We start from the raw sequence: 26,018 nt of genomic DNA on the forward strand, positions 1-26,018 counted from the left end.
CACGGAGAACACAGCTGAGGACAATTACACATGACAGAGTGGGGAGGACACAAACTGAAAATGCTGATGCCAAGACGCGGACCTTAAACATAACACAGAAAGTACACAGACATAGCCAAGAGAGGCAGAGAGAGAGAACACACAAGGTGTGGAAGCAAAGCGCAATAACTCAAATCACTATATCCACGGTCACACAGAGGGAGACACAGAGGACAACACAGGGGGGAAATCTAATAAGTAATACTGAACAGAAAACCTAGGGATCTTAAGAATACAAATGAACTTAATACAGAATGTCAAAACTCAAAACATCAGGTCAGAAGTCCTGGGACCATGACACACAGAGAGTTCTCCAGATTATAGAAGATAAGATCTTTTGATGATACCATGTACTGTAGAAGACGAGATACTCACCATTTCCACAATTTTACATTGAGGAACATTATTCTGAAGTTTTTCCACAATTTATAGACTCAGTTTTTCTGCTGACTAATGAACTTCTGCCCATCTTCAATCCTCAGAAACTCTGCAGCTCTAATATGTTCTTTACACCCAATGGTGTAACTGATCTGTTGGCAATTAACCTACTTAGTTGCAAAACTGAACTTCAGCTGTTTCTTTTTAGTGCTTCTTACTTTTCCAGCCTTTTGTTGTCCCTGTACCAATATTAAAGAGAAAATGTACTTCTGTTGCTGAGCTGAGCTGATATTTTTAACACGTCTCTGTTTAAACATTTGATGTGTTTTCTGTGTGCTGTTTTTACCCCTGTGCTAAAACCAGATCAGTGTTTGGGTGCAACTTCAAGTGCATGAAAAATTTACGATGTTAAATTCGGGAGGAATCCATAAGTGTCTCCAGCTTGCAACAAAAGAGATAGTTCATGCTTAGCGTACTTGCACAAACAATTTATTTACAAAAAGATAAAAACGGTAAACTCAGTAAATCAGTGGTGTGGTATGTACACTTGAATGAGCAAGCAAACTGCCTCTGGCCATCAGCCCAGAAGCCTGTCTGCCATGTGGAGGAGAGGAGGAGAGAGAGAAATGGTGGCCAGGGTAGTTCCCTGTATACTCTAGGCCAGCGGTCCCCAACCCCCGGGCCTCGGACCGGTACCGGTCCGTGAGTCATTTGGTACCGGGCCGCAAGAGTTGAGGCTCAGGCGTGAAATGTATAGTTTTCAGGGTTTTTATCGGTTTTCAGCGTTATTTTGTTATCGTTTTTATCGTTAACTCGGTTTTCCTTGGTCTTTTCACGTGTGTTATGAATAAATCTTCTTTTTTTCGGTACCGGTACTAGTTTTATTTTGTTGTATTTATCCGCAACACCTTAAAGGCCGGTCCGTGAAAATATTGTCGGGCATAAACCGGTCCATGGCGCAAAAAAGGTTGGGGACCGCTGCTCTAGGCCGCAATCAGCCCTTGATGACAGATCCAACCCTGAATCACATGACCCGAAAAACTGAGGAGGGTCATCATAGTGAACCTGTAGTGGCCAACCTCACCCTGAAAGCCTATTTGTACATGCAGCTCACTGGGGCCATGAAAAAAAATCTAATAAACCCCAAGGATAACGTTGGAGACATTTACCAGTATTAAAGACTGAAATGATGCTGGTATGGATAAAGCTGAAGAACCCGACCAAGATGAAACAGATGGAGACAAAGATCCTACAGAGCTAAAAGGACAGCTTGAAAAAACAAACAATGACTCACAGAGATAGCTCAATAAAAAAAGTAAAATGTCGCACTCAAAGTGACAAAAAGAGTGCCAAGACGAGAAGAATAAAAAAGGAAGCAAAGGAAATCTAAATCAGGTTGATGAAGGACAACAGAGGAAGAGAAAATAAGGAGAAAATGGAAAGTGGAGGAAGAAAGAAGAAGAGAGGACATGAGCAAGCAAGAATTTGACCTCCTTTCCATCCATCGCTTTGGCTTTTTATACCAGGTTCAGCCAAAAGTAATGCATGTGACTGTAAATGGTTACATTATGTTCCACCTCTAGAGGGCACAACTTGGTAGTCTGTGTGGCTGAGCTCAGGCAACAGTTTTCCCTTTAAATGGACACCAGTAATAAATATCAGCTAAATGGGGCAGTCCTCATTAGTTATAACACTGCAGTGAAGTCTATGATAAAAGAAAAACAATGCTGATGTTTTAGCTAACTTGCTACTGGGAACACCAAACCTCAATTATGTTGCTTTTGGCAGCAGGAGGTGTTTTTTAGAAGAGACCTGACACCATTTCCAACACCACGACCACATTTTCTAACTAGCTGGTGAAACATGGTAGAGCACTGAGCAGTGCCATGTGTTTTCTTCAAGTTGTTACTGTACACTGCGTCAGAGGTTACATACAGCAGGTGGGCTCCCGTTAAATATCACATAAACAGGGAACTGTTTGCTCTCCTTTGCACCATCATTATTTAATAAGAAAATAATATGTTGTGTTTACAGGTTATTCAACTGCCCCCAAGTGGCAAAACAACAAAACCAATTATTTATTTATTCAGAGAGAGACTGGCTATACGCACTTGTTTACAGCGACCACAACACGATATTCATGGAAGACAACAAGAGATGCTCGATGAGGAACAGCCTTAATAAAAGCAGCCACAAAAATTACCCCCAAACCAGAGCAACTGTTTCCACTGAAATACTTTCCATGCTAAATTATACTAAAATTATATAAAAACGCCTTTTACCAAGCACTTGGTGACAATGGGAAGGAAAAAACTTCCCTTTAATACAAAGAAACCTGTGGCAGAACCAGGCCCCATGGAGTATCAGCCATCTGCCACAACTGGTTTGGGGGTGAGGGGAGGAGGACAGGACAAAAGACACAAATCCACCCTAATTAAAAGTAGGTCAATGCCAGGAGTGGTCAAAACACATACATTTAAATAATATCTGTTTCTTTTTTTCTTTCCAGCTAACGTTTAACATAAAATGCAGCTGTAAGAAAAAGGTGGCAGCAGAGGCCAAAACCTGTGCTCTACAGGAACCAGAAATCTGATCACAGAACAGATGAACCTGAAAGCTGCTGAACACAGACAGACTGTCCTTGAGTCTATGAGGTGAGAGAGGAAATGACTTTGTTCTTTCCTTAATCCTCAGAATGACTGCTATGTTATCTTCTAGTATCTCACTCAGCAGCGCTTTAAGCAGGAATCTCACAGGGCAGCAGTGACTGGAGCTGCCATCGAGGCAGCAGTCAGTGTGATAATTGTGCTGCGTTGCTGGCAGGACTGCAGGGGCAGTGTTTGGGCAGCGATTCAGGGCCTTCATCTCAGTCTGGGACAAACTCACAGCCATGCTTAATCTCTGTCTGACCTGTCAGGCTCTGTCACACTTTCACCACAGGAGCACTGTAGGAGTTTGTGGGAGGCAGTGGTCCTCATTCACTCAAAAATGTCTTTTTTTCTAGCGTAGGTTGCTTGATTGACCCTGATGGCAGCAACAATTTGTGCAGCACGAATTTGTGGCTGGGTGATGAATGCATCGTCTTGGACTAAAAGACCTCCAGGTTAACTGTTTGCCATCAAAGACAGAATTAAGATCAAATTACGTTCACATTTCCATAATTTAAAAAGGAAAAATAATTTGCTCTCTAGTTTGTACTGCTAATAAAATCCAACTGTCGCTGATCATTATCATCACAAGGAGGAATTACATGCAGGATGTGTGGCTAAATAGGATATTTAGTGAGTTAGGGCTCCATAAATTAGCTTACACTAGTAAAGTACTGAGTACTAATATGAGTTTTTTGTGCCACTTCTTTGATTTACTGAAACAACATTTCTTTATGATGCAGAAAAACTGAGATGTTCATTTGAAATTGTGCTTCTTTTGCTTATATTAAAATATCTCAGTGATTAAATGTGTAAACTGCTTTAAAATGACAGAAAGGAAAGTTTTAACTGCTCTGAAACGATTACGACACGTTTACACTTCTCCCTAAGCCAGGCGCTGTTGGAGGTTTCTTCCTGTTAAAAGGGAGTTTTTCTTTTCCACTTACTTAGAGGCAGTCGTTTGATTGTTAGGGTTTTCTATACTATAATTCCAGGGTCTTTCTCTTATATCAAGCACCCGGAGGTGAGTGTTGTCGAGATTTGGCGCTATATAAATAAAACTGAATTTAAGAAATCTATAGCCTTTCCGTGGGTTTTCCAACATCAACTTGGAAGTGCATAAAATTTCAAAATAAAATAAATGCTTTCAGTTGTCTATTCATGTGCCATGTGTAGAGCATCCTGTTGATTCTGCCAAACAGGCCGACTCTGAGAGGATTTCTTGAATGTAACATAAAAAAAAAGAAGCAAACGCTTTCAGAGATGCTTTGAAATACCAATGTGGTGTTAAGAATGAATGACTACATTAATTTTAGTATATCTAAAAGCAAAGCTATGGTTATTTTCAGGCTTGGTTTGACTATTTTTCACTTCTGCAAGTTATATTTATGCTGCAAGTTCAAACATAAAAGCCTGAGTGGACATGGTTTATCATTCTGATGTACTTTTCAGCCCATATTCACATGCACATGAAATGGCTGTTACAAAAAATACCAAATGCTGCACTCGAGTCTATATATAGATGTTCCAGCCTTCTCACTATAGCTAAAATCAGATTACCCAGCTCATCACGCAGCTCCTGAATGTACAGAGAATTAAAACTAAATGAAGTGAAGATACATACGCCACCGAGATACTCCATAGTCTTCTCTCTCTCTCTCCTCTCGTGTGTTACAAGAGGCTGAAATCTTTTATCTTTATGCATTTACTGTAAAACACACCAAGTTCCCCTGTGTATGAAATGTACCACACAAATAAAGCTAACTTGACTCCACTTTTATCTAGTTCACACAAGCAACTTTGAAAGAAACGAGAGGAATTACCTGTGACGACTTGAATCCCTGAGCAGAACAAAGTCCTGTAAGAATACATCCCAGTACATCTGGACAGGAAGCAACTCTCCTCACAAAGGTATGGCTCTGTCTGTCTTTTGAATAATTAAAAGGTTTTTTTGTTGCTCTCAATTTATGTAGTGTTGATTAACACTGCGTTTGGTTTTGTCAGGGATAAATCTATGTAATGCTATGCATTTTATTTCTAGTTCAAACTGACTCCATGAAGAAAATAAAAAAGGTTACCATGATGAGTGATGGTATCACAACACTGTAAAGCACAGGTTATGAATAAATATTTCCTACATACATCATTGACATATACAAATTATATAAAAAAAACAATGTAATCGGTCATTTATAATGCTTATAACAATAAATAAATATTTACTTTATATCTTTAAGATGGCAGTGAAATTCTGTTCTATTTTTTCCCTCTTTTTCCATTTCCTCTCAGAAACTGGCTCTCCATTCAAGCATGGACTGTGCCACTGTGACAGGTGGGGACGTGGCACCAATGGGGCGCAATGGAGTCACTGCCACAAGGTGTTTGAGCGAGCCAACGCCAGCAGGAGAGGGGGAAGCACTTTATTGTGCTCCATTAACAATCAATGAATTAGATCATGCGAATCAGCTGTTAAATACTGACTCTTGAATAGGGTTGAATACAGTAGACTGTTGTAGTGGTATATGTGGAAATGGTTTGGGGTTTATTTATTTATTTATTTTTTACTGGCTAATTAAGTAAATGTTGTTTTTAATGTTCATTCTCTTTGATGTTCTCTTCTGCAGCGTCTTGCTGTTCGCTGATGAAGCTGACACGTTCTTGTGTAAGCGAGCCAACAGTGAGTTCAGCTGCAGTGCCATATGCATGGTGATGATGCCCTGTTTTTTTGATCATATATTTATGAGTCATGATTTTTGCATTGCGGGAGTGAAGTAGTGAGGACTTCGATGGCACCCTCAGTGCATTCCTGTACTGCACTGGGAGCAAAGCGACACATTGGCGTTTTATTGGTGCTTTATTTACCGTTTACACTGTTGGCCATGAAAAGGTCACCGCTGTGACTAAAAAGGTCACGAAGTGGGTATAGTAATGACTGGGCCTTTAATGGCAACGTGGATGGGATTTCAAACTTTTTTAAAAAATGGTTTAGCTGTACTTGACAAATTTGCATTGGCCCCCTAACTGCAGAGAGACAGTTAGTGCTTGTCTTGGTTCTGGATGGCTGAGGTGATTTACCACCGCAAAGGAAAGTAATAGTCCCCAGACACTTCTTTGCTAGCTCGAGTTGCATTGTAGTGTGTATAATGCTTTCAATCGTGAAACCACAGTGGTGCAGTATCATGTTTACAGCCTTTATGAAATGATGTTTAAGTCCCCAGCAACACAAGCAGACTACTTTGCTCTGTGAAAATACCAAGTTTTAGGTATGGTTAGATGGAGTTAAAGGTCAGATAGGGTTAAAGCTCAAAAGTGACTATTGTGCAAACTGCTTTTGCTTAACTCAGCAGGAATTTAAAGCTGATCTAGATGAACAAAGGGCAGAAGGGTTCAGACATTTCAAAGCACAGAGGCAGCACATCTGATTGTAAAAACTTGGTGATCAGGAGAAAGCCTCACTAATTTAAAACCAACCTGGCAACAAATGTGTTTCCTGCAAGGATGGAGTTTTGACTCACCTTTACAATGATGATGCGCAGTGTTCAGAGAAAACAACCTCTGATGGAAGCAGGTGTCAGGTTTGGCATGGCAAGTGTACTCCGGCACATGTGATGCATTGTTTGCTCATTGCCCATTGCTTGGTCACACTTTGTACAAGTCCTACAGTTTTTCACTCCAAAATTAACGATATACATTGAATCTGAAATTAGTTCAACCCTGACTGCTTCATTCTTTTCATTCATTTTCAACTGTGTCTCGTTGCTACATCACTGCAGTTTATTTATGCACCTACACACTGCAAGGCAATGGCTAAGGAGCAAGCACAAGCTGCTTTACTTGCACAAAATTAAGACAGAACCCTAACTATACAACAAGTAGTTTTCAGGTGGAAGCAGCCACTCCATCTTTAAAGAGAGTGAAGATGTTGCTGCATTAACTGCTAGAACAACAAGCATACATGAAACAGAACCAGCTGAATCAAATGTTGACAGGACAAAATGCTGAGAGCGGCTGAGCCTGTGAAGGATCTGACTGAGTAGGCCAAGTTGGTCTGTTGGTCCAGATATTGTTGCACTTAAGCTGAAGGACATACTGCATGCACTGAGGCTCTTATAGACGCTGAAGGTTATCCCAGGTTCCAGCATACAAGAATCTGTTGTGAGTAGAGGGAGACAGCTGCTAATGTAATGCAAGAAACCGAGTCCAGAGACATTGTCAGTGAGGAGGGCTTAGATGTTGTCCTCTCTAGAGATGATATAGGGACGACACCAACATGGAGATTTTACTTGGGGTGAGTCAGTAGCCACTGCTACTCACAGAGAAGCAATTAAAGCTGGACTACAGTATATAGCAATTGGCAGTACAGCAGATTATATTATACCAATGTAGCTTGAATGAGTAGACATTGGCAAATTTAAACAAGCCTGAATGTATAAGAAGTATAGGTTGGTGATGGTGTAGCAGCTCTCACTGAGGAGATGTGGGGAGAAGAAGGAGATTAAGAATTCAGCAGTTGTTCCAGAACCAAGGTTGATATAAATAGATTATGATGTCAGAATTTTAACCTGTTCACAAAAAAAGGATTTCAAAACAGACAGAGTCTAAAAAAAAAAAAGGTCAGTGTGGAAGTGCCTTAAGCCTGTAGTCTAATGGCCATGAGGGGACGACCCCTCTGCTGGCAAAAAGGCTTTTATTGGACAAGGTGTCTCTGGTGTCCCCCTGGTGCTATTGTTCCTGCATCGTCATAATAATGTTGGTCCAGGATGAGCATTGCTACTGACCAGTCACATTGTTGTGATGTCATAGGAAGAAAAAGAAAACAATACCCTTGTTTATTTAAAACTCTCTTCCGGAGCAAATATTAAGGATTTCACATGTTTATTTATTAATTTATTCAATATAACAAATATTTTATCAAGTTAGGTTTGCTGTCAGCCAAATTTAAGTTACTCATGCTGGTTTGTTTGTGATCATTTGTAAGATAGCATTAGCTAATTCTTGGCTAATGCTAACTGATTGGTCAGACACGATTGCTGGACAACACCAGCATGGGGATATCGGCCAAGTCCCTCGTCTCGCTCTCCACTCTTTGATGTCTGTAAGTAATTTCCTGTTGAGTTTACAGATACAGTTGATAGTTTCAAGTCTTATTCAGTACAACATTATCATTTTGTAAATGTTTTAGCACATGGCTACCTTGCATTGGCAATTTGCTTCCATTTGAGCAAAAGCAGCTGGAAAACACGCTTGTCTGAGGGCTATACTGGACTTTCTAAACCAATGGGTGACGTCAAGGTGGGGGCGTAACCATCTTTTATATACAGTCTGTCAGTCTGCCCTTCAGACTCTCAGCAATGAAGATGGGAAGTTTCTTTCAGCACATCAGAGTTCATAAGCTAAAGCCAACAAAATGACCACTGAGGAACTTTGATCACATGCTGTAAGTATAGCGATACTATATTCTTTTACCAACATGGTATATTTCATGTGCTGTAAACAACAAGATAAAAATAATCTTTAGATTCTGGGCTATAGTATGTTCGAACAAATGGCACAGGCCAACTTTTGCATTCCTTATTCCTGTATTTCCTTATACTCGTGTGCTGTTTCCCAAGTCTGACTGTGTGTACACTTTAAAACAGCGTTTAACCTAATAATAACTGGAACAAAATGAATCAATAATTTGTCACAAAAGTGGAGATTTTCCATCTTCTCATAAAACATATTTTTGGCTTGCAGACTGAAATGAAACATTCGTTTAAAATATGTCAACTTATGCACAATTAGACACTGTGAGTGCACGTGGAGCCAGCATCTGTCGATGACGACCGAAGGACATGTATCTGGTAACATATACATTAGGGCCAAAGTATTCTTCTAAATGTCCTCGCTGCCTCCAGAAGCTGTCATTATGCTCCACTGGATAATGATGGAGGGCTTTTCTCAGTTGCATCCAGGTGTCACTGGCATTGTTAGTCACAGCAGAAGTGATGTTAGTCAGTGCTTTAGAAATTTCTATTTGAATAATATTAAACCAAACTGAAGTTGTCAGCAGGACCTCTCTGTATAATCAGTCTGTTGGTGGTGCTCCGAAATCACCCCTCGCTATGAGAACGCGTCCTCATCTGCGCTCATATGATTGGAATGACACAATCAAACATCAGAGGTCACTGTTGTGCTTCAATGGCACTTTTAATAAAACAGACATTTCATCCTCACAACAGCAATGTCTGGACAGAGAGGGTGAGGGGAGGGGGGGCTGGGTGAGGGTTCCCTCTGCTGATAGGCTGGTTGCTCCTGATAAGTGAGAGGGAATTGGATAAAGAAAATTGAACTGTGCTCCCCACAGTGAGGGGAACATGAGCAGGCGTGTGTGCATGTGTGTGTGTGTGTGTGTGTGTGTGTGTGTGTGTGTGTGTGTGTGTGTGTGTGTGTGTGTATAAATGTGTGCGTAAATGTGTTGAACTGACTCATCTTGGCTGGCATTTATTTCTCCTCCAGTGTCTACTAAACAACAATAATGTAGCAAAGAGAACCCGGATCACAACCATGCTCGCTCCCCTCTCCCTCACATATTTACAGGAAAAATTAATACATTCAGTTAATTCACTAAGTAACAAAGCTAATTAATGTGTGTGTGTGTGAGTGTGTGTGTGTGTGTGTGTGTGTGTGTGTGTGTGTGTGTGTGTGTGTGTTTTTAGCAGAAATCACATGGTTTCACATCCAGTTTTCCAAACAGACTCGTGTTGCTTTTCCCATTCCTACAAACTTTACCCACAGTCCCATCATTCATTTTTCTACTGATGAAAGACTCACACAGAACCCCCCGACACCCGTCTCCCACCTCCCACCCCCCTTTTTTAAACACTGTCAGATCCCACTTGCCTGTTTTTATAACTATTTACAGAAGCAGCATTCTAACCGTCACAAAAACCCACCCACCCGCCAGTCTCACTCACCCTACCCTGTGCCAACAAAATCCTGGTCCCACCCAATAGAGAAAAAAAAATTATATATATATATATATATATATATATATATATATATATATAATGACACCTGTCTTGCCGCCCCGTTCCATACACTACCCACATCTTACCCTGTTCTAAAAGAGCATGCCAAGTTTAACAATGAACACAGAAAATGTCTCTATACAGAAAAAAACACCCTTAAAAATGTTTTTTTTTTCTTCTTCCTCCCACAATGGTGGACATGGACGTAAGACAAGATTTTAGTGGCAACAAATAATCGTCATCTTGCTCCATTTTGGGATTTTTTTTGTAATGAATTAATTGATAAATTAATTTTTTTAGGTGCTGACAGGGACTGGTTTTAGTCAAAAGAAAGTCCTGTCATTGGGGTTTTGGGGGGCCATGTTATGAATAGTGGGAGGGTAGTTTTCAGGGTCTCTGAGGCAACAGTTGGCCTTGGGGCAGCTGGGAAGGGTCACAGGTGTTTTGGAAGGGAGGAGAAGAGGGGTACAAGGGGAGGGGGAGGGGTCGTCTATATTATTTTTGTTTAGTTTATTCTTTTTTTTGTTTTGTTTTAAAGTCAGAGGTGGCGGGGACTTGGGTGGCCGTTGTGGTAGAGCTTCTGCTTGATGTGGACCATGTTGCCACTGGAGTCTTCCAGCTGTCTGAGCTGGGCTCGGCGACGGAGGTCTCGAAGGTTGCAGAACTGGGGCAGCCATGACCAGGATGGAGTATCTGAAGAAGAAAGATGAAAAGAAGTTACGTGTGACTGAGTAAGTCATTTATTTTTTATTGGAAGTCATAATTTAATTTGTTTGTAAAAGTGCAGAGGATATGGAATCACACGGGCCGATTTACCTGCTCATACACCAAGCTGAAAATACGAAAAAAGCAAAAATGTTGTGGGTCATTAATAATCTTATCCCTTTCTTCATCTGATTGTTGATAATTGTTAATATCTAATCAGCCAATCACATGGCAGCTAGTCAATGCATTTAGCCACGGTCAAGACACCTTGCTGAAGTTCAAACTGAGCATCAGAATGGGGAAGAAAGGTGATTTAAGTGATTCTGAACAGGGTACGGTGGTTGGCACCCGACAGACCGGTCTGAGTATTTCACAAACTGCTGATCTATTGAGACTTTCCTGCACAACCATCTCTAAGGTTTACAGACAATGGTCTGAAAAGGGGAAAATATCCAGTGAGTAGCTCTCAAAAATGTCTTGGTGTTAGAGGAGAATAGGCAGCAAAACTTAAGTAGCTCAAATAACCACTTGTAGCCATGCATGCACCCTGAATGCACAACATATATAAAAATTTGAAGCAAACCAGCTGCAACAGCAGAAGACCACACCTGTCAGCTACAATTACCATAGCCTCACCAAACGTCGTCTGGTTAGATGAGTCTTGATGTCTGTTGCGACAAATTTAATGGTAGGGTCACAATTTGGTGTGAACAAAATCAAAGCATGGATCCATCCTGCCTTGTATCACTGGTTGACGCTGCTGGTGGTGTAATAGCATGGGGGGGTTTCTTGGCACGCTTTGGGTCCCTTAGTATAAGCATTGTTTAAACACCACACCTGAGTACTGCCTCTGACAAAGTTTCTCCCTTTTTGAACAGTGTACCCATCTTCTGATGGCTGCTTTCCACCAAAATAATGCCATGTCACAAATAATGCCATTTCATGAAGCTCGAATCATTGCAAACTGGTTTCTTAAACACGACAATGCACTCAAACAGCCTCCACATCTCAATCCAATGAAGCACCTGGGATGCGATGAAACGGGAGAGTCACATCATGGAAGTACAGGCAACAAATGTGCACCAACTGTGTGACGCTTTCAAGTCAGAATTAGGGCAGTCCTTTTAATGAAATTACACTGAGGTTCTGCATCAGTTGCCAGTCATTGATTATAGTACAGTAGGATACTAACAAAATTCATTCAAAGTACTTTTAGCTGAACCACTAATCGAGATAAAACTATAGCAACACATAGATCCCCGAATTCCTATATGTAACATGTTAGTATTCCACCAGATCTCCGGACTACAAACTCTCTCTCTCTTCCTTTAAGTCACGTTTCAAAACCCATCTATTCAGAACTGCATACACATCATTATACACCTTAGTCCATTTTTACCCTGCTCAGCTTTTATACTTTCATGCTTGTTTTTTTCCACCTCTCTTTCTTGTTTACCTTATGTTTAAATTTTATTTTTCCATGTTTTATTATATTGTATTGTTGCTACTGTTCGTGCTATTGTAAGTTGACCTTGAGGGTCTTAAAGGCGCCTATAAATAAAATAATAATAATAATAATAATAATAATAATAATTATTATTATTATTATTATTATTATTATTATTATTGTATGAATAGATTCAGTTAAAAAAATCACTTAACCCTCTCTCTTCAACTTTCAGGTTGTACACTTAAGTGTTTCAAGACAAATATTTTTATTATTAGTAGTAGTAGTAATAGTAGTAGTAGGAGGGGGAGGAGGAGGAGGAGGAGTATTCAAGTCTTATATGAAACATAAATAGGAAATGTTCTATGGGAATGAGAAATTAAATGTGAAAACAATTTTTTCTGTGTCGTTTCTATATGTAATGGAGGAACTCAGAGTTTGAGCCTTTTAAAAGACCCAAAAACATGAACATGTCAATATTTCATATAAAAATAGCCAAAAGACTGAGCTGCTAGTTAGTGGAATTAAAGAAAATGCCTCAGCGATGATGTTAACACAAAGTATGGGGACGTGAGTATGTGGTTTATTAAGCTGCACTGTCATTCGCACATGCAGTTGTGTCGATGTAAGAAGCTGAATGCAGGCGTTAAAAGACACCAAAGCCGAGTAGCTAGACGACACACTCATGAGCTCAAGACACACAATAGTGTAAAATCCTAAAATCCTTCTTAGCCTGGTTTTCTGGTTCTAAATCCAGTTAGAGTATACAAGGCACATCAGCAACCAGACACACAAGCTGGACTGATCTCAGACCCATGAACCTCCTTTTAGCGCGTTGTCATGATCTTTCTTTCTTAAACTTTTTTGAACTAGAAAGAAAGAAAAAAAAATCAAGAATCTGTACTTACAAAACCAACTGAAATAAAAACATTTTTAAAAAACCCTTTGTGGTAAATGCCAGTAGTTTATACTGGTGAAATTTGCCAATACAACTTGCATGATGACACTTTGGTGTGTGTGTTTATTAGGATATTTACATGAGTGTGAGTCAACCTCCTCCACGAGGTGTTGTTTGCACTGTAATATCTGCTGACAAATACCCTCCTTATTAGAAGAATTAAATAAGACAAAAACTTATCAGGAGGAAACATTCACTCTTCCAATGTATTTGGGGCTCTTCCTGAATTATCTACAATCCAGCTGCTAAAATTGATGTGACGTCAGTGTCAGTGATATCTGTTAGTACATTTTTGTGATTTCCAGACGTGTTCTAAAGCAGTTGTGCACGATAAACATGTTGCAATGGAGAATCATTTATTAAGATGATCCTCAGTCGACTTTTTATTTGTTTGCTTGTTTGTTCTCTTTATAGACATCTGTGCATTAATTGCATTAATTCAGTAAAGATATTTGTGGGGGGAAAAACTTGAAATGAGCAAACTGTGCAGTTGGAAACTGACTGAAAATATAAATACATTTTGGCCTGACTCACACTGGCTTTAAAAGCAAAGGTTTGCGCGTCGATTTGTCCTTTAATAGTTTCTATTTTTCATCCTTGGAGACAAGATGACGAGAACCGTGATGGCTCACGCGTCACTTTTCTGCTCTGAAATGACCAAAATTCTGGGCTAAATGTTTCGATGGCCAAACGGGTAAACTTACTGTGTGTAACAGTCTCAAAGATGGACGAGCTGAATGTAACAAACAAACAAACAAACAAAAAGAGAATCAGACGAGTAATGTTCCTCTTTCGCCTGGTATAAGCGTAATGAAAGGAAGGGAAATTTATATATATCACATTTCATTACACATAAAACATAAAAGAAAAGAAAATAAAAGAAGTCAGTTTATGTCTGTGAATTTTGCACAACGATGTTACATTTTTATTTTGTCTTCACCACAAATGTAGCTTTTTATTCTGTGGAGCAGAGGCGAGCTGTTTACGACGGAGAAACCGAGACGAGAATTTAAAAAAAAAAAAAGAAGAAGAAGAAAGTTTGAAATATTGCATGTGAACTGTAAATGGCGTCACTCTTCACGCGCGCCGCGGCATTGCCCTTGAGCTTTCACATTTGTGCTTCGACTGTTGCATCGGTGACTGTGTCCTGGCATCGCTGCCATACACCAAAATGGATTTCACATATGACATTATACATATTTAAGACACAACGGATCCATCTGACTCCACCCAATTAGCAGCCATCACATCACACGTACAGAATACGCGTCTCAAAGGCCGACCTGCCGTGAAATTTGTGTCTGTGCCGGGAAACAAAGTAGAATTTATTTTTTTCATTTTTATTTTTTTTTGCAAATGCGAGGTGCATAATGTGAGGAGGGGAGTGGCGGGGCAGACGTTTGTGCTTGTCAGGTTATAAACTGGAGCCGGCGAGGCGGCGCGAGGTCCACAGAGACAGCAGAGAGAGAGAGAAGGAGGGGAGAGCCCCAGACAGCAAACCCAGTATAGCAAATGGCCCTGCTAGAGGATGAGCAAGAAAAGAGGGGGTGGTGGTGAAGTTAGGCAAGAGCTGGTGGGGGGGGGGGATGTGTTCTGTGGATGAGAGGAGGTGAGGAGGAGAGGGAGAGAAAGGGAGTTATTTATAGCTGTGAATGGGTATGCTGTCCACAAGGACTGCTCTGAAGGGTATCCAAAGGAAAAGGGGCAACCAAGACAGGTTTCTCTCATTTGAATAAAAGGATGGAGGTGGAGATTGAGTCCGGAGGAATGATAATGGCATGGCAGGAGAAGAGGGAGGCAGAGATACAATTGTTATGCTTTAAATTTAGAGCCGGGGGGAGGGGTGCTAAGTCATCGTTTTCTCAATTTCTGTGATCGTTGTTGCGTTTTTTCCGTTTGGCCTTTCGAGTTAGGCGTTCACGGCAAGGCAGCAATAACAGGAAAATGTATTTGCAGCAGGAAGCACTGTAAAGGAAACGGACAGGAGTAGATTCAATAAGTGAAGAAGAGGGGGAGAGAGGGAGGAGCTAGACGAGGAATTAGGAGGAGGAAAAAAGGGAACAGTGTGCATCTGAGTGCGCTGTGTATGCGTGAGTGCGTGTGCGCGCATGTGTTTGTGCGCATGTGTGTGCGTTTCTCACTTGCTATTCCAGCTGCTCTTTCACTCGTTCTATTTTTAGCTTTGGAGGGGAGTTTGTGTGTGTGTGTGTGTGTGTGTGTGTGTGTGTGTGTGTGTGTGTGTGTGTGTGTGTGTGTGTGTGGGGATGTGACAGCATCTCCATCCTGCTCCCCACCATCACACACACTCTCCTCCCCGCTCTGTCAGCCTCACCTTCACTCCTCATCTCGGGGAGGCTAAACGAGTGTGACCTAGCACCGGCACATACAGAGAAATGAGGGGTATTCCCTCCAAGTGCCAAAAAAGCCCCAACTATTCTCCCCATTCTATAAGTGCTGCTAATGAATATGGATGTTCTTCTTTCCCTGGGTGTTTTTTTTATGATGATTTTTGCACTGTTGTACTAATGCACTGCAGAAAACCAGCATTGTTCTCAATTCCATGACTCTGTGCAAAGCAGCAGCAGCCAGCAAACATCAAAGCTTTTACTATTCGAGCACGTTGTTCATTATAGCTGCAAACGAATGGTAAAACCTCCATCCTAAAGTCCCATATTAGTGCATTTTAAAATCACTGTCACTCTTTGATCAGCTCTTGACAGATTCCCATCCCGCCTGGGGAGCTTTTCCATGGCGGTCCCAGTATCCAGGTCACATATCACCTACTTTATCCTGAAAACTGAAGATCCAGGTCACCTCCTCATCGTGGGGCCTGCCCCAAACACTCTGTACCCGCTACAGCATAGAGACAACAGGATAGTGCGGTTTTCTCCATGTTTCAACATTCAGCGTCTCCAAACTCGGCTGAATTGCAGCAAAAGAATTGCTAAATGTTCATGTGCGTTTCCTCACATGACTTCAATCCTGGCGGGGTGGGAAAAGGCTGAGAACCCACCATGATCGTGAGCTGTGAGGGACTTCATGCTGTCATGTCACGATTTCACACGTGCGTCTAGTGGCTGTTTAACTTTGGCACCACTGAAAGCTTTTTCATTTCTTTGCTCGAGCCCGCACAGGCGCATAGGCCTAACGGTGCCGGCGAGCTGTACAGCACATGCTCTGTCTCATTAAATCTGCCGCGTTTGCTTTCTTTTGCAAAAGTAACATGCATCCTTCATCTGTCAGGAGGAGACGGGGAGAGAAATGAGACGGATATTTCAGGGAGGGAGCGTGAAATAAAGAGGCAACTATCACACTCAGTTGGATTTAAACACACGGTATGTGGGAATGTAGCATTCACTACAGCGCAGCAGATGGTGGGAGTGAAGTCATCGCCTCTGTGATGCTCTGTTTTTCAAGCCTGGTTTAAACCAGTCTTGGTAATTGCTGTGTGTGTATTCTTACACATATGGGTGACAAATTAAAAGAATAACTGACAATAAAGTCTCGCTTTAATACCTGTGAAGCCATTTAGCAACATCTCCTGCCCTGTGGATTGCTTTCTTGAAGGTTGAAAATCTGGGATATCTCTGAATTGATTTGCAGTGACCCGTCGTGCTAAGTGGATACAACAGAGCATCACAGAGGCACTGGATCCCTTCATTGTAGGGCTCACAGATTCAGGCTTTTTCTTTGGTTTGTCACTCATCACTGTGTATCACACTGATGATCACACCACAGCAATGTTTGCTTTAAAATAAAAAATAGTTGGTCAGATTTCCCTCATTAATCAGTTAACTTCCAGGACTTCCACCGCATTCATTCAGTGTAATATCAGCGGTGACAGTTTTCCTTTTTGTCATCCACTGCGCTGATGCTCCCACGCGCTTCATTATTATACTTTTAAGCAAAGATCTTGGAGAGCCGGAGATATGGCACTTGATGAGCAAAGATGGTAGTAGACGTATCATTTCCAAAGGGGAAAGAGCTCTTTAAAACCATCATTTGGAGCAAAGTCAGAAACTTTATAAGCATTTTTATCAGATTGGATTAGTGACTCTATACATGCAGTTTTTATGTCTTAGTGACCATTGTGATTAAAGCTTATTTAGGCAATGCTTCAAAGTAACTTTCCAAATAACAGCCCATTTCAATGTTGCTTCCAAGTGGCAAAACTTGCTGCTAGAAAGACTATTAGAGTATCCATGTAATCCAACTCACAAAGTTACAACCTCCAGTTACACCTTCCACTGAAATGCCTCTCTTGTTAGCTTTCTCAAGTGCACAGTGTTGTATAGTGTGTGGTGTACACTGCAGCTCTATTACAGATACAGAATGACACACGCTAACGTGAATTGATTAGTCTTTGTGTCCGTGTTAAAAGCATCTCAGCAAACACATATTTCATGTTGCTCTGTGTGTGTGTGTGTGTGTGTGTGTGTGTGTGTGTGTGTGTGTGTGTGTGTGTGTGTGTGTGTGTGTGTGTGTGAGTGAATGTCTGAATTCATGTGGAAAAAGGTACTGCCTCTGAAAAGATTGCTTTAACTGACTGATATTGATTTAAATTGAACTGGCCACCTCATATCACGCCTGGACTCCATTTAAAAAGGTTTTCCAACCTTGCAACTGCTTAATAAGCGTCACAGCCAAATGGAGCGCAGCCATTCTTTGTAGTTCATTTAGTCTGGTGACCTCACGTAAATCCTAGGACAGCTCCACCCACCTTCAGCTGAAGAGGAGGTCTAATCAGCATATTACTGGAAATACCTTCAGTGAAGTTTTTTTTTTTTTTTTGACATTTTTTAATATGTCACAACCAAAATAACATGGAAGTATAATGATGGCTGAATTTGCTTCAGCTGCTTTGGTTTCTGGGCTCTGATCTTGAACGTGCTGGTTTAATATCACACTCACATGGTTAAGTGGGAGAGATGAACAGAACAGAGAATCTGTTGGTGGCGTTGGCTGATACGTCTACTATGAAAGACTCATAATTAAGAGCCCAAATTCATGTTTTCTGTCAGTGTAGCTGGGAAAACACAACTACTTGATCACAAAGATGTTCCAATAGCAGATGTAGATTTTATGAACTGTTTTTCATTGTTATTGGTAAACATAATACATGTTGGAATAAATGAAAGTTATATGAGAAAATAAATACCACTATGGAAGTCACAACAGCTTCCCAAAAGTGAAGCCAAAATATTTCTGTGCTGCTGACATCAACTTCCATTAAATCTTGTGTTAAGTGGGGCATCGGCACAATGTCCCCAGTTACTACAGCGCAGGCACTCACAAGTGCAAGATGGCAGCTCTTATTTCTGAGATAAGTTGGCTTCACTTTTGTACATAAACAAGAAGTGTTGATGCATCATGCACCTTTATAGATATGCTATGGAGCTGTCATCAAAATCTTTTGAATTTTAGTGTCTAATTGTCATTCTTTAATGAGTTAAATGCTGGAGCCGCTTTAAAGCTGTCAGTGGATACTACTCCACTAGCAGAAACTCTGGAAATTCAGTACAACTAAAGTTATTTTAGTACACCTTTGCCTTTTACACCTTTGTAAGTATTTAAACCAGTTATCTGAATGTTTTAGCACCATAGATGTGGTGCAAAATGCACAAAAAGATAAAACGGTCTTTACTTTTTCTGGAGTTCCTCACGAGTCTATCCTCGGTGCCTGATTGTTCTGTAATAAGAAGCTAGACTTGGGATGTATGACTGTGAGATTCCATTTTTATGTAACTCAACCAAACTGTAAAGAAAAATGAAAATGTCAGCACAGAAAAATTTCTCACAATATACAAATCTCCACATAGCATTATTAACGATGTCATGTAACACAACCAAAAATGCAGGCCTGTCATTAAAAGTTTTATTGAAGGAATGAAGTTTTATTTAAGAAGGGGGTTTATTAAGCTGAGATTTCTTTTTCTCTCTTTTGGAGCCTCCATAAATGTCACGTTGCTCTAGATCTGCAGTCATTGTAGAAGAGACATCAACATATTACAGTTGTTTCAGAGCACTGCTCTCAGGCCAATCAATCAAATCTACCATATTACCTAAATCCTCATCTCCATTTAGAGCCTACCTGGTAATTGAACAACTGATGTGGTGTGACTGGTTAACCCCATGACTGCTGCTTGGAAAATCCCTGTTGAGATCAGAACCTTTTAAAGGACAAAGTCAATGCATCTCAGGCTTGCAAAGTTAGGGTTTTCCTATAGATCCACTCTGAACACTCAGCTTTATCTTTAGCACTGCCATACATTTTCCCCAAAGTTTTGTTTTTCATTTCTTCTTGCGCTGTTTACTTGTTTTGGAAAAGTGTTACGCATGTTCATTATTTATTATTAGTCTACACTTATGCTTGGCTGAACTTTCAAACAAGGAAGTTATCTAGCCACGAATGTCATAATCATAATTGTTAATTTGCTAAGTCTGACCCTGCAAAGCCACTTTGTCTAGTCGTCCCAATTAAGTTCAACCAAATGGAGGTTTTAATTGGAGGTTGCATCATCTATATTACATATTTAAAATCCCATTAATATTCTGTTTTACTTGCATTGCTTACTTATCACAGACCCTAAACAGAACTTTTCTGGGTGAGCCATTTATCTAAACACTGTAAACCTAGCCCTAGACTAAAAGGACACACATATTCCAATGCAAAAATAAGTAAGTTTAAGTCTAGAACTAGGCTTAATTCTTCTCAGGTAAACTGAGCTTAAATATGTGAACTTTAATCCAAGTGAAGATGTCAGCTGTTCAGTTTGGCTTAATGCTAACACAACATTTGGGCTCACAGGCCGATGCTGAATAACATACCAGCGTGCAGCAATAGACACAAGTGATTGCACTAATGTATTTAAAAATGACATACCTGCAGGGAGTTTAATGTGAGTCAGCAGTTTGGGAAAGACAACATTAAAGAGTGATTTTATGTTGCCCTATCAAGTAATGAGCTGAATACATCCCGAGCATAGAAATTACACTTAATGACAGTGCCATTACATGAGCATATGACTGCTGTTTCCTGCAAACAAATTAAGTATTATTAGTGAAATAAGGTGTGAGATATGTAGACTGTCCAAAAAAAAGAAGAAAAAGAGGACAGCCGTTTAAATTTAGCTTCAGCTCAGCTGGTTTGTCTGATGTGCCTACGTCTGAATCATCGCAGTTGGAAGGTTTCGCTGTGATTTTTTTCCAAGAGGTCGCAGTAAACTGAGAAAAAAATCAGCAAGAAGAGCCAAAAGTGGGCCAAGCAATGGGGGGTAAGGTCATTTTCCAGAGCTCTACCAACTGCTGTGTTAACCTGGCAAGCACTTAGAGATCCAGATACATTGTGGATAGTTACACGAAAAGATCTTTCTGCATTTTTGCTAATACCCTGCAATAAAATACACGTTATTTCATTACATATTACATTTTTTCCAGTCTTTCAAGCATTTGTGCCTCAGGATGTTCAACTAAAATGAATAAAAACTTATATGATGTTAAAGTATTGCTGAGCTTGCGTATAAGCAGCAGATAAACAGCAGGCAGCGTCCATCTTACCGTAGTATCGGCTCGCCCTCCAGGCCCTGACGGCACAGTGTAGGACTCCATCCAACCACAGCAGCAACCAGCTGATGCAGAAGCCCAGTAGCAGTCCCAGCATTAAGTCCATCTCCTGCTTGGTCACACTGTCACTCACAAAGTAGTTCTCTGAAGAGTCCACCAAGGAATGGTCCCCATCGTATGGGATTACATAGTGGACATGATGCCTGGGGGCGAGGGCAGACAGGGCAAAGTGATGGAAGAGTTAATTATGCTCTATGTTTGCATCTTATATAACCCTTCTAACTAGGGGGGTGTCTGGAGATTTCTAAATTATGATAAGATTGCACAAATCCGCACTTTGCTGTTAACCCCAGAAGCCTTCTCAGGGAACCCATGGGTATCTCTGGGCTGCACTTTAGGCAGAAAAATTCACGGCTGAGTTGTGATTTTTAAATTTGGAGAAGCAGCTCAAGGACTGAACACAGAAGGGTTTCTGCCTCTCTCAGTGACGATAGTTGAAGTGCCTCTAAGCAAGGCATTTACTCCCATATTCTACCAGCTCAATAAATGCCTTCCTGAGCAAATAGGACATGTATATAATGCAAACTGTACTGGGGGCTCTGGTGTGATCTTGTAAACATCAGTTTGTTTGTTTTTTCACTTTACTTTAGAATTAAAAGTGTAATTTAAAGCCAAACCAGCTCCTGTTAGAAAGTCTCCTTAATTTGCTCCAAATAAGAGAAGCAAGAAAGAAGGCAATTTTATTCCTTTACCACAAATTCACAGGGTGCCTGATTGCTACTAAACAGGTGTTCACATCTCACAGGGGAACGCATGGAAATGTTCCACCCATAATGCACAGAGAGGAAGAGGACAGCTTATGCTGCATTACAAGTATATATATATATATAGAGAGAGAGAGAGGTAGATGGAGAAATAGAGAGATAGATAGACAGATACCAGTGCATATGTGTATATATACATGTGTATAGAGAGAGACAGAGAGAGAGTGTACATATATATACATATATATATATATACAGATACACACAGTGGGATCTGAATAAAGAATAAAAGAACATCCATAAAGCTCTGTACATCCACTACTGTAGCAAGTAACTAGCTATGGCTATCACATTGCCTCATTGTCCAGAACTGCCCTCCCCGCCACTGTAAAATAGATTCACTTGATGTGAAAGCCTCACTATACAGGTATTGCCTGGCCTCCTGGGAGGGGATGAAGGCGTTTTCAATATAACAACACAGGCAGCTGTCTGACAAACACGGTGAGGGAACGCAGTGGGAGCTGAGAGATTTACCTGTTGGAAGTGAGTCCAGATGCACTCACACTCTTTGGGACATTACTTTGATAGCAGGATCGGACCGAAGGAGGTTTGTGAAGACCTGCTAGACTAAAGACATGCTGCAGCAATTTAAAATAGCTTCTAACTTCTGTAACTCTGAATGGCTTGCAACTGTTTGATTAGATTTCGCTGTCTCTGACATTACTATAGTTAAGACTGTTAAAAGCGCGTTAAAAGTTAAGGTATGACGCTGTTCTCTGTATCATGAGCAGCTACAGACCAGCACAAATTTGAACTTCATTAATGTAAATTCCACCCACGCTGCGTGACTGACAGATAATCTCTGGACACTGCGCTGCAGGAACTCTACAGCACTTTAAAACACAAATAGATCTTGCTAAAGAAGTATGACCACATGGGGGATCAAAGCAGCCTCTGAAGTCCATTAACAGGGAAACATCTAAAAAAAAAAAAAAGCTAAGCAATGTGTAATAATAACCCAAAATGTCTATCCAGATTCATTTATTTCCCCTGAAGAAGGACCTTGCTGAAATACTTATAAGTTTCTTGTAGCACATAAGTTTTCTTGTGCACCTTTTTCCCCTCCCCCAATATAAAAAAATAAAATCAGGTCAAGAATTTTGTGTAACATGCGCAGTCCACTCCTGTATCTTCCCCGTCACGGATGCAGCTGTTCTAAGGCCAGGCTTGAGCCCATCATAGATCCTACAACCACATCCAAAACAGAGCATGAGCACTGCCAAATAAAATGACACTGACTGTGTCCTCAAGCCTGATAAGGTGAGCACTGTGGGCGTCCCGACACCTCCACGCCTCATGGATGGAAGGGCAGGCAGGCGAAGTCAACGCTCTGCTCTATTCATCCACGTATCCCACATTTCTGCTGTTTGTGTGAAAACAGATGACTGGCTCTCATTCAGGAGTATTTCCAGGTCAGTGAAAGACACTGTGGTTACCTGAGCACTAGCAGGAGGAGCAGAGGTTTTACTGTGCATACTGTTCATTAGCATGGAGGTTTATTTGATCACTTATATGAGAAGGGTTTTTTTAATCATTATTCTTTTTGCATTACTTACTAAAAGAAATCCCTTTGGCCTCTCTCAGCAGTAGCAAACATGACATGCCTGTCTAAATATTCCAGGAAAAAAAGCCCATCAGTCATGCATCATCTCATCTCAGAGCTGTACCCAAACATGCAATTTATTTATTTTTTTTTTTTGGCCTTGAGTAAATATCACATCACATGTATTAGACGCCTTTCAAAACTTTGACTTGGACTAGCATAATATAATTGCCTATGATTGATGGTGACCCATTTCTGGATTTAGAGGCTAAGAAAACACACACACACACACACACACACTGTGGAACTGCCCTCTTAATGCTGCTAATGAACTGCTAACACATCAGCCCCCTCACTGCAGCATGAACACTATGGGCTGCTGTTTTCTTTGAGTGTGCATCTGTTCAGCTTGCACCAATATGAATAGTGAAAATTCTTCCCTCTAAAGCCTCTGTGTGTTCTTCTAGCTGCTTGTCTGCAGAGCACAGACCAATCAGGATCCAACATGAGGACACTATAGGTGTGCACCCGTTTGTAAAATAGGAGTCTTACTTTAAATCCTGCTCTAATATTGTTGCCATACCCTCAGGCACTGAGGAGAGTTAGGAGGAAGAAGAAAAAAACACAACACAGAGGCCCACTTGTGCCATGGCTCACCCATATATCTAGCCTGTGTCATATTAAGTGCTTAATGATGATGGAAAACACGTAATAATGCTCATTAAATCCAAATTAATACATTAATGAGTGTCATGCTGTTGTTTTTCCACACTTCAATCCCCGCTCTCACCGTGACAGCAAACAGGTAGGCTGGTGAGCAGCCAGCTCCCTCAGCCCTGTAGCACTTCCTAAGCCATAACCACCTCACTTCGGCACTTAGGATCATAATTGGCCCCAGCAGGTTATATTCTTGCCGTGTAGGCCTGCGTGTGAATAGCACGGCGCACTTGATGCTCAGATTGTTTTTGAAACGGCCTCACATCGCTCGTAGTTCATTACCTATTTATGGCTCCGACATACACCTTCGTGTATGGAGCAAAATCAGAAATCCTCACCGCCACCGGTGGTATAAAAAAAAGAAAAAGAAAAAAGCAGCACACGGCGATCAAACATGAGATCGAGCGAATAATAAAGGGTCTGACAGTCGCTATGTAGCCTGTGAGAGCGCCGACAGGTTTGGCTTCACCGCCGGAAATCTTCGAGGCCTCTTCAGCAATTAAGAATGGACGACTAAAGAAGAGAACACACACGCGCGCACACACACCATGAAGCACACCATGTTTAACCCGAATATCGTGCTGGATGATGGCATTTACCTTCCACAGTTGCAATGACAGACGCGGTCCTCCCCTCGTAGATGCGGTAAGATGTAGTTGTGAAAGCGATCCAGTAGTGCGTTCATGTCCATTAAACAGGCTATCGCCTGCAAAGAACCATTCCAGTCAGCTGGGACATGTCAAGCAATAGGCTAGGCTATTACCACAGACAGCGAATAATTCTTTTCATTAGGTGCTATTAGGATAAATAACAGCAGGCTATAAAGACCACAGAGACATGAGTGAAAATAGTCTTGGCAGATCCTCCCGATTCTAAGAGGGGGGACTCTTGCCTCAAACGGACTTAGATTATTTATTTATGACGGCAGGTAATTATAGGTAGGCTAACCTACTTCCTCGTGTCAGTGATAGGCCTGCTGTAGTTTCTTGAAAATGTGATAGGCCTACATTTTTGAGGCATTTCTGTCAAATCGGGAGGCTCTCAGCCCAGTGAGGAAATAAGATCGTGGCCGAGGGAGGTGAAGGTGTCTTACCATTACAACGGAAGCACCAAGAATCATAAAAATCATGGTGGTTGTGATCATATGCATCAAAACTTCCAAACTGGCCGCCGTCCTGTTGCCCGGGGTTCTACCCGCGGCGGTGGAGACGCTCCGGCTGGGCTCTGGGCGCTCTGTCCCGGCAGGAGCCGCTCATGGAGCCGCCGCCGCCGCTCCTGGCTCCCCGTCCCTTCAAACTGCCCGGTCTCCCTCCGTCCCCTCCTACACACGGCAAGCCGCTAGCCTTCACTGCGCCCTCTCCATCCAAGTATCCTGATCTCCCCCCACCCCCCCACCCCCCCACGGTAGGTCGGATGCGGCTGCCGCTCGATCCAAGGAGGCAGTCTTCTCCTAATCACCGATGCAAAAGTGATCCGTTCCTTCACTCGCGTCTCTAGCTGTATCCCAGTTTAAAGAAACCATAAAGAAAATGAATGAAGGATTCCCCTGATATCCTCTACGGAGTGCCCCGGTATCCTCTCTCCCTCCTTTCCTAAGTTATTCCACACCGGTTCTGCGCTTCAGATTAATGCCGGTGTCCTCCATGGGAGAAGACGGTCGATTTCTTTTGCCTGGACGTTTCAAAGAGCTGCACCAACTCCTCTCACGGCCATCGCCCTCGTCTTTCTCGGAACGCTTGACAACATCGACACGGGGTCCACACAGCTCCAGTCGGGAACTAGACCCACCCTGCGCCCCGAGTCCACTCCGTATCCAGCAACGGCAGCTGCATCAACGCCCGGAGCCAGGATTATCCCATCCTGGCTTCCAGCAGCTACACGAGCATCCACTCCCACCTCTAGTGCATGCGCGCACGCACGCTTTCGCGTTCGCGCTTCTATGCGCGCGAGAGAATGTGTGTATAGTGGGCGGTGTGAGAAGAAAGAACTGCAAGCCCGCTTTAAGGCAAAGGCCTGTAGGCTCGTTATTTACAGGACACCGGCAGAGGCACCGATGGCACTCGTCATCATGATTTAACCTGCTTTATCCCCACAGTAACCCCCCCAACCCTAACACACACACACACAGGCCTGCCTTGTGTTCTACTTCTCCCCCAGACACTGCTGCTCCTCTGTTTCTGACTCTG

General features: G+C 41.7%; 1 protein-coding gene across 1 annotated transcript; it reads right to left on the reverse strand.

Annotated features, from left to right (window-relative positions):
* Window positions 1–9,229: 9,229 nt before the first annotated feature.
* On the reverse strand, window positions 9,230–25,817 carry tmem240a (transmembrane protein 240a). Its single transcript, XM_084917174.1, has 4 exons — window positions 24,926–25,817; window positions 24,432–24,538; window positions 20,743–20,951; window positions 9,230–10,768 (listed from the first exon to the last, which is right to left on the reverse strand). Exons 1-4 carry the CDS (start codon window positions 24,980–24,982, stop codon window positions 10,614–10,616), a joined length of 528 nt encoding a protein of 175 aa, XP_084773300.1. The 5' UTR covers window positions 24,983–25,817; the 3' UTR covers window positions 9,230–10,613.
* Between the last annotated feature and the right edge of the window lie 201 nt (window positions 25,818–26,018).

The sequence above is a fragment of the Perissodus microlepis genome, chromosome 20, assembly GCF_051167445.1.
Source record: "Perissodus microlepis isolate ML-2025 ecotype Zambia chromosome 20, ASM5116744v1, whole genome shotgun sequence".
NCBI lineage: Eukaryota > Metazoa > Chordata > Actinopteri > Cichliformes > Cichlidae > Perissodus > Perissodus microlepis.

Coding starts and splice junctions, on each gene's coding strand:
- tmem240a (XM_084917174.1), bottom strand. CDS start 24,982: ATGCATATGATCACAACCACCATGATTTTTATGATTCTTGGTGCTTCC. Junction 20,952..24,431: donor TGTCATTGCAACTGTGGAAG/GTAAATGCCATC, acceptor CCTCGCCCCCAG/GCATCATGTCCACTATGTAA. Junction 10,769..20,742: donor GAGGGCGAGCCGATACTACG/GTAAGATGGACG, acceptor TTTCTTCTTCAG/ATACTCCATCCTGGTCATGG.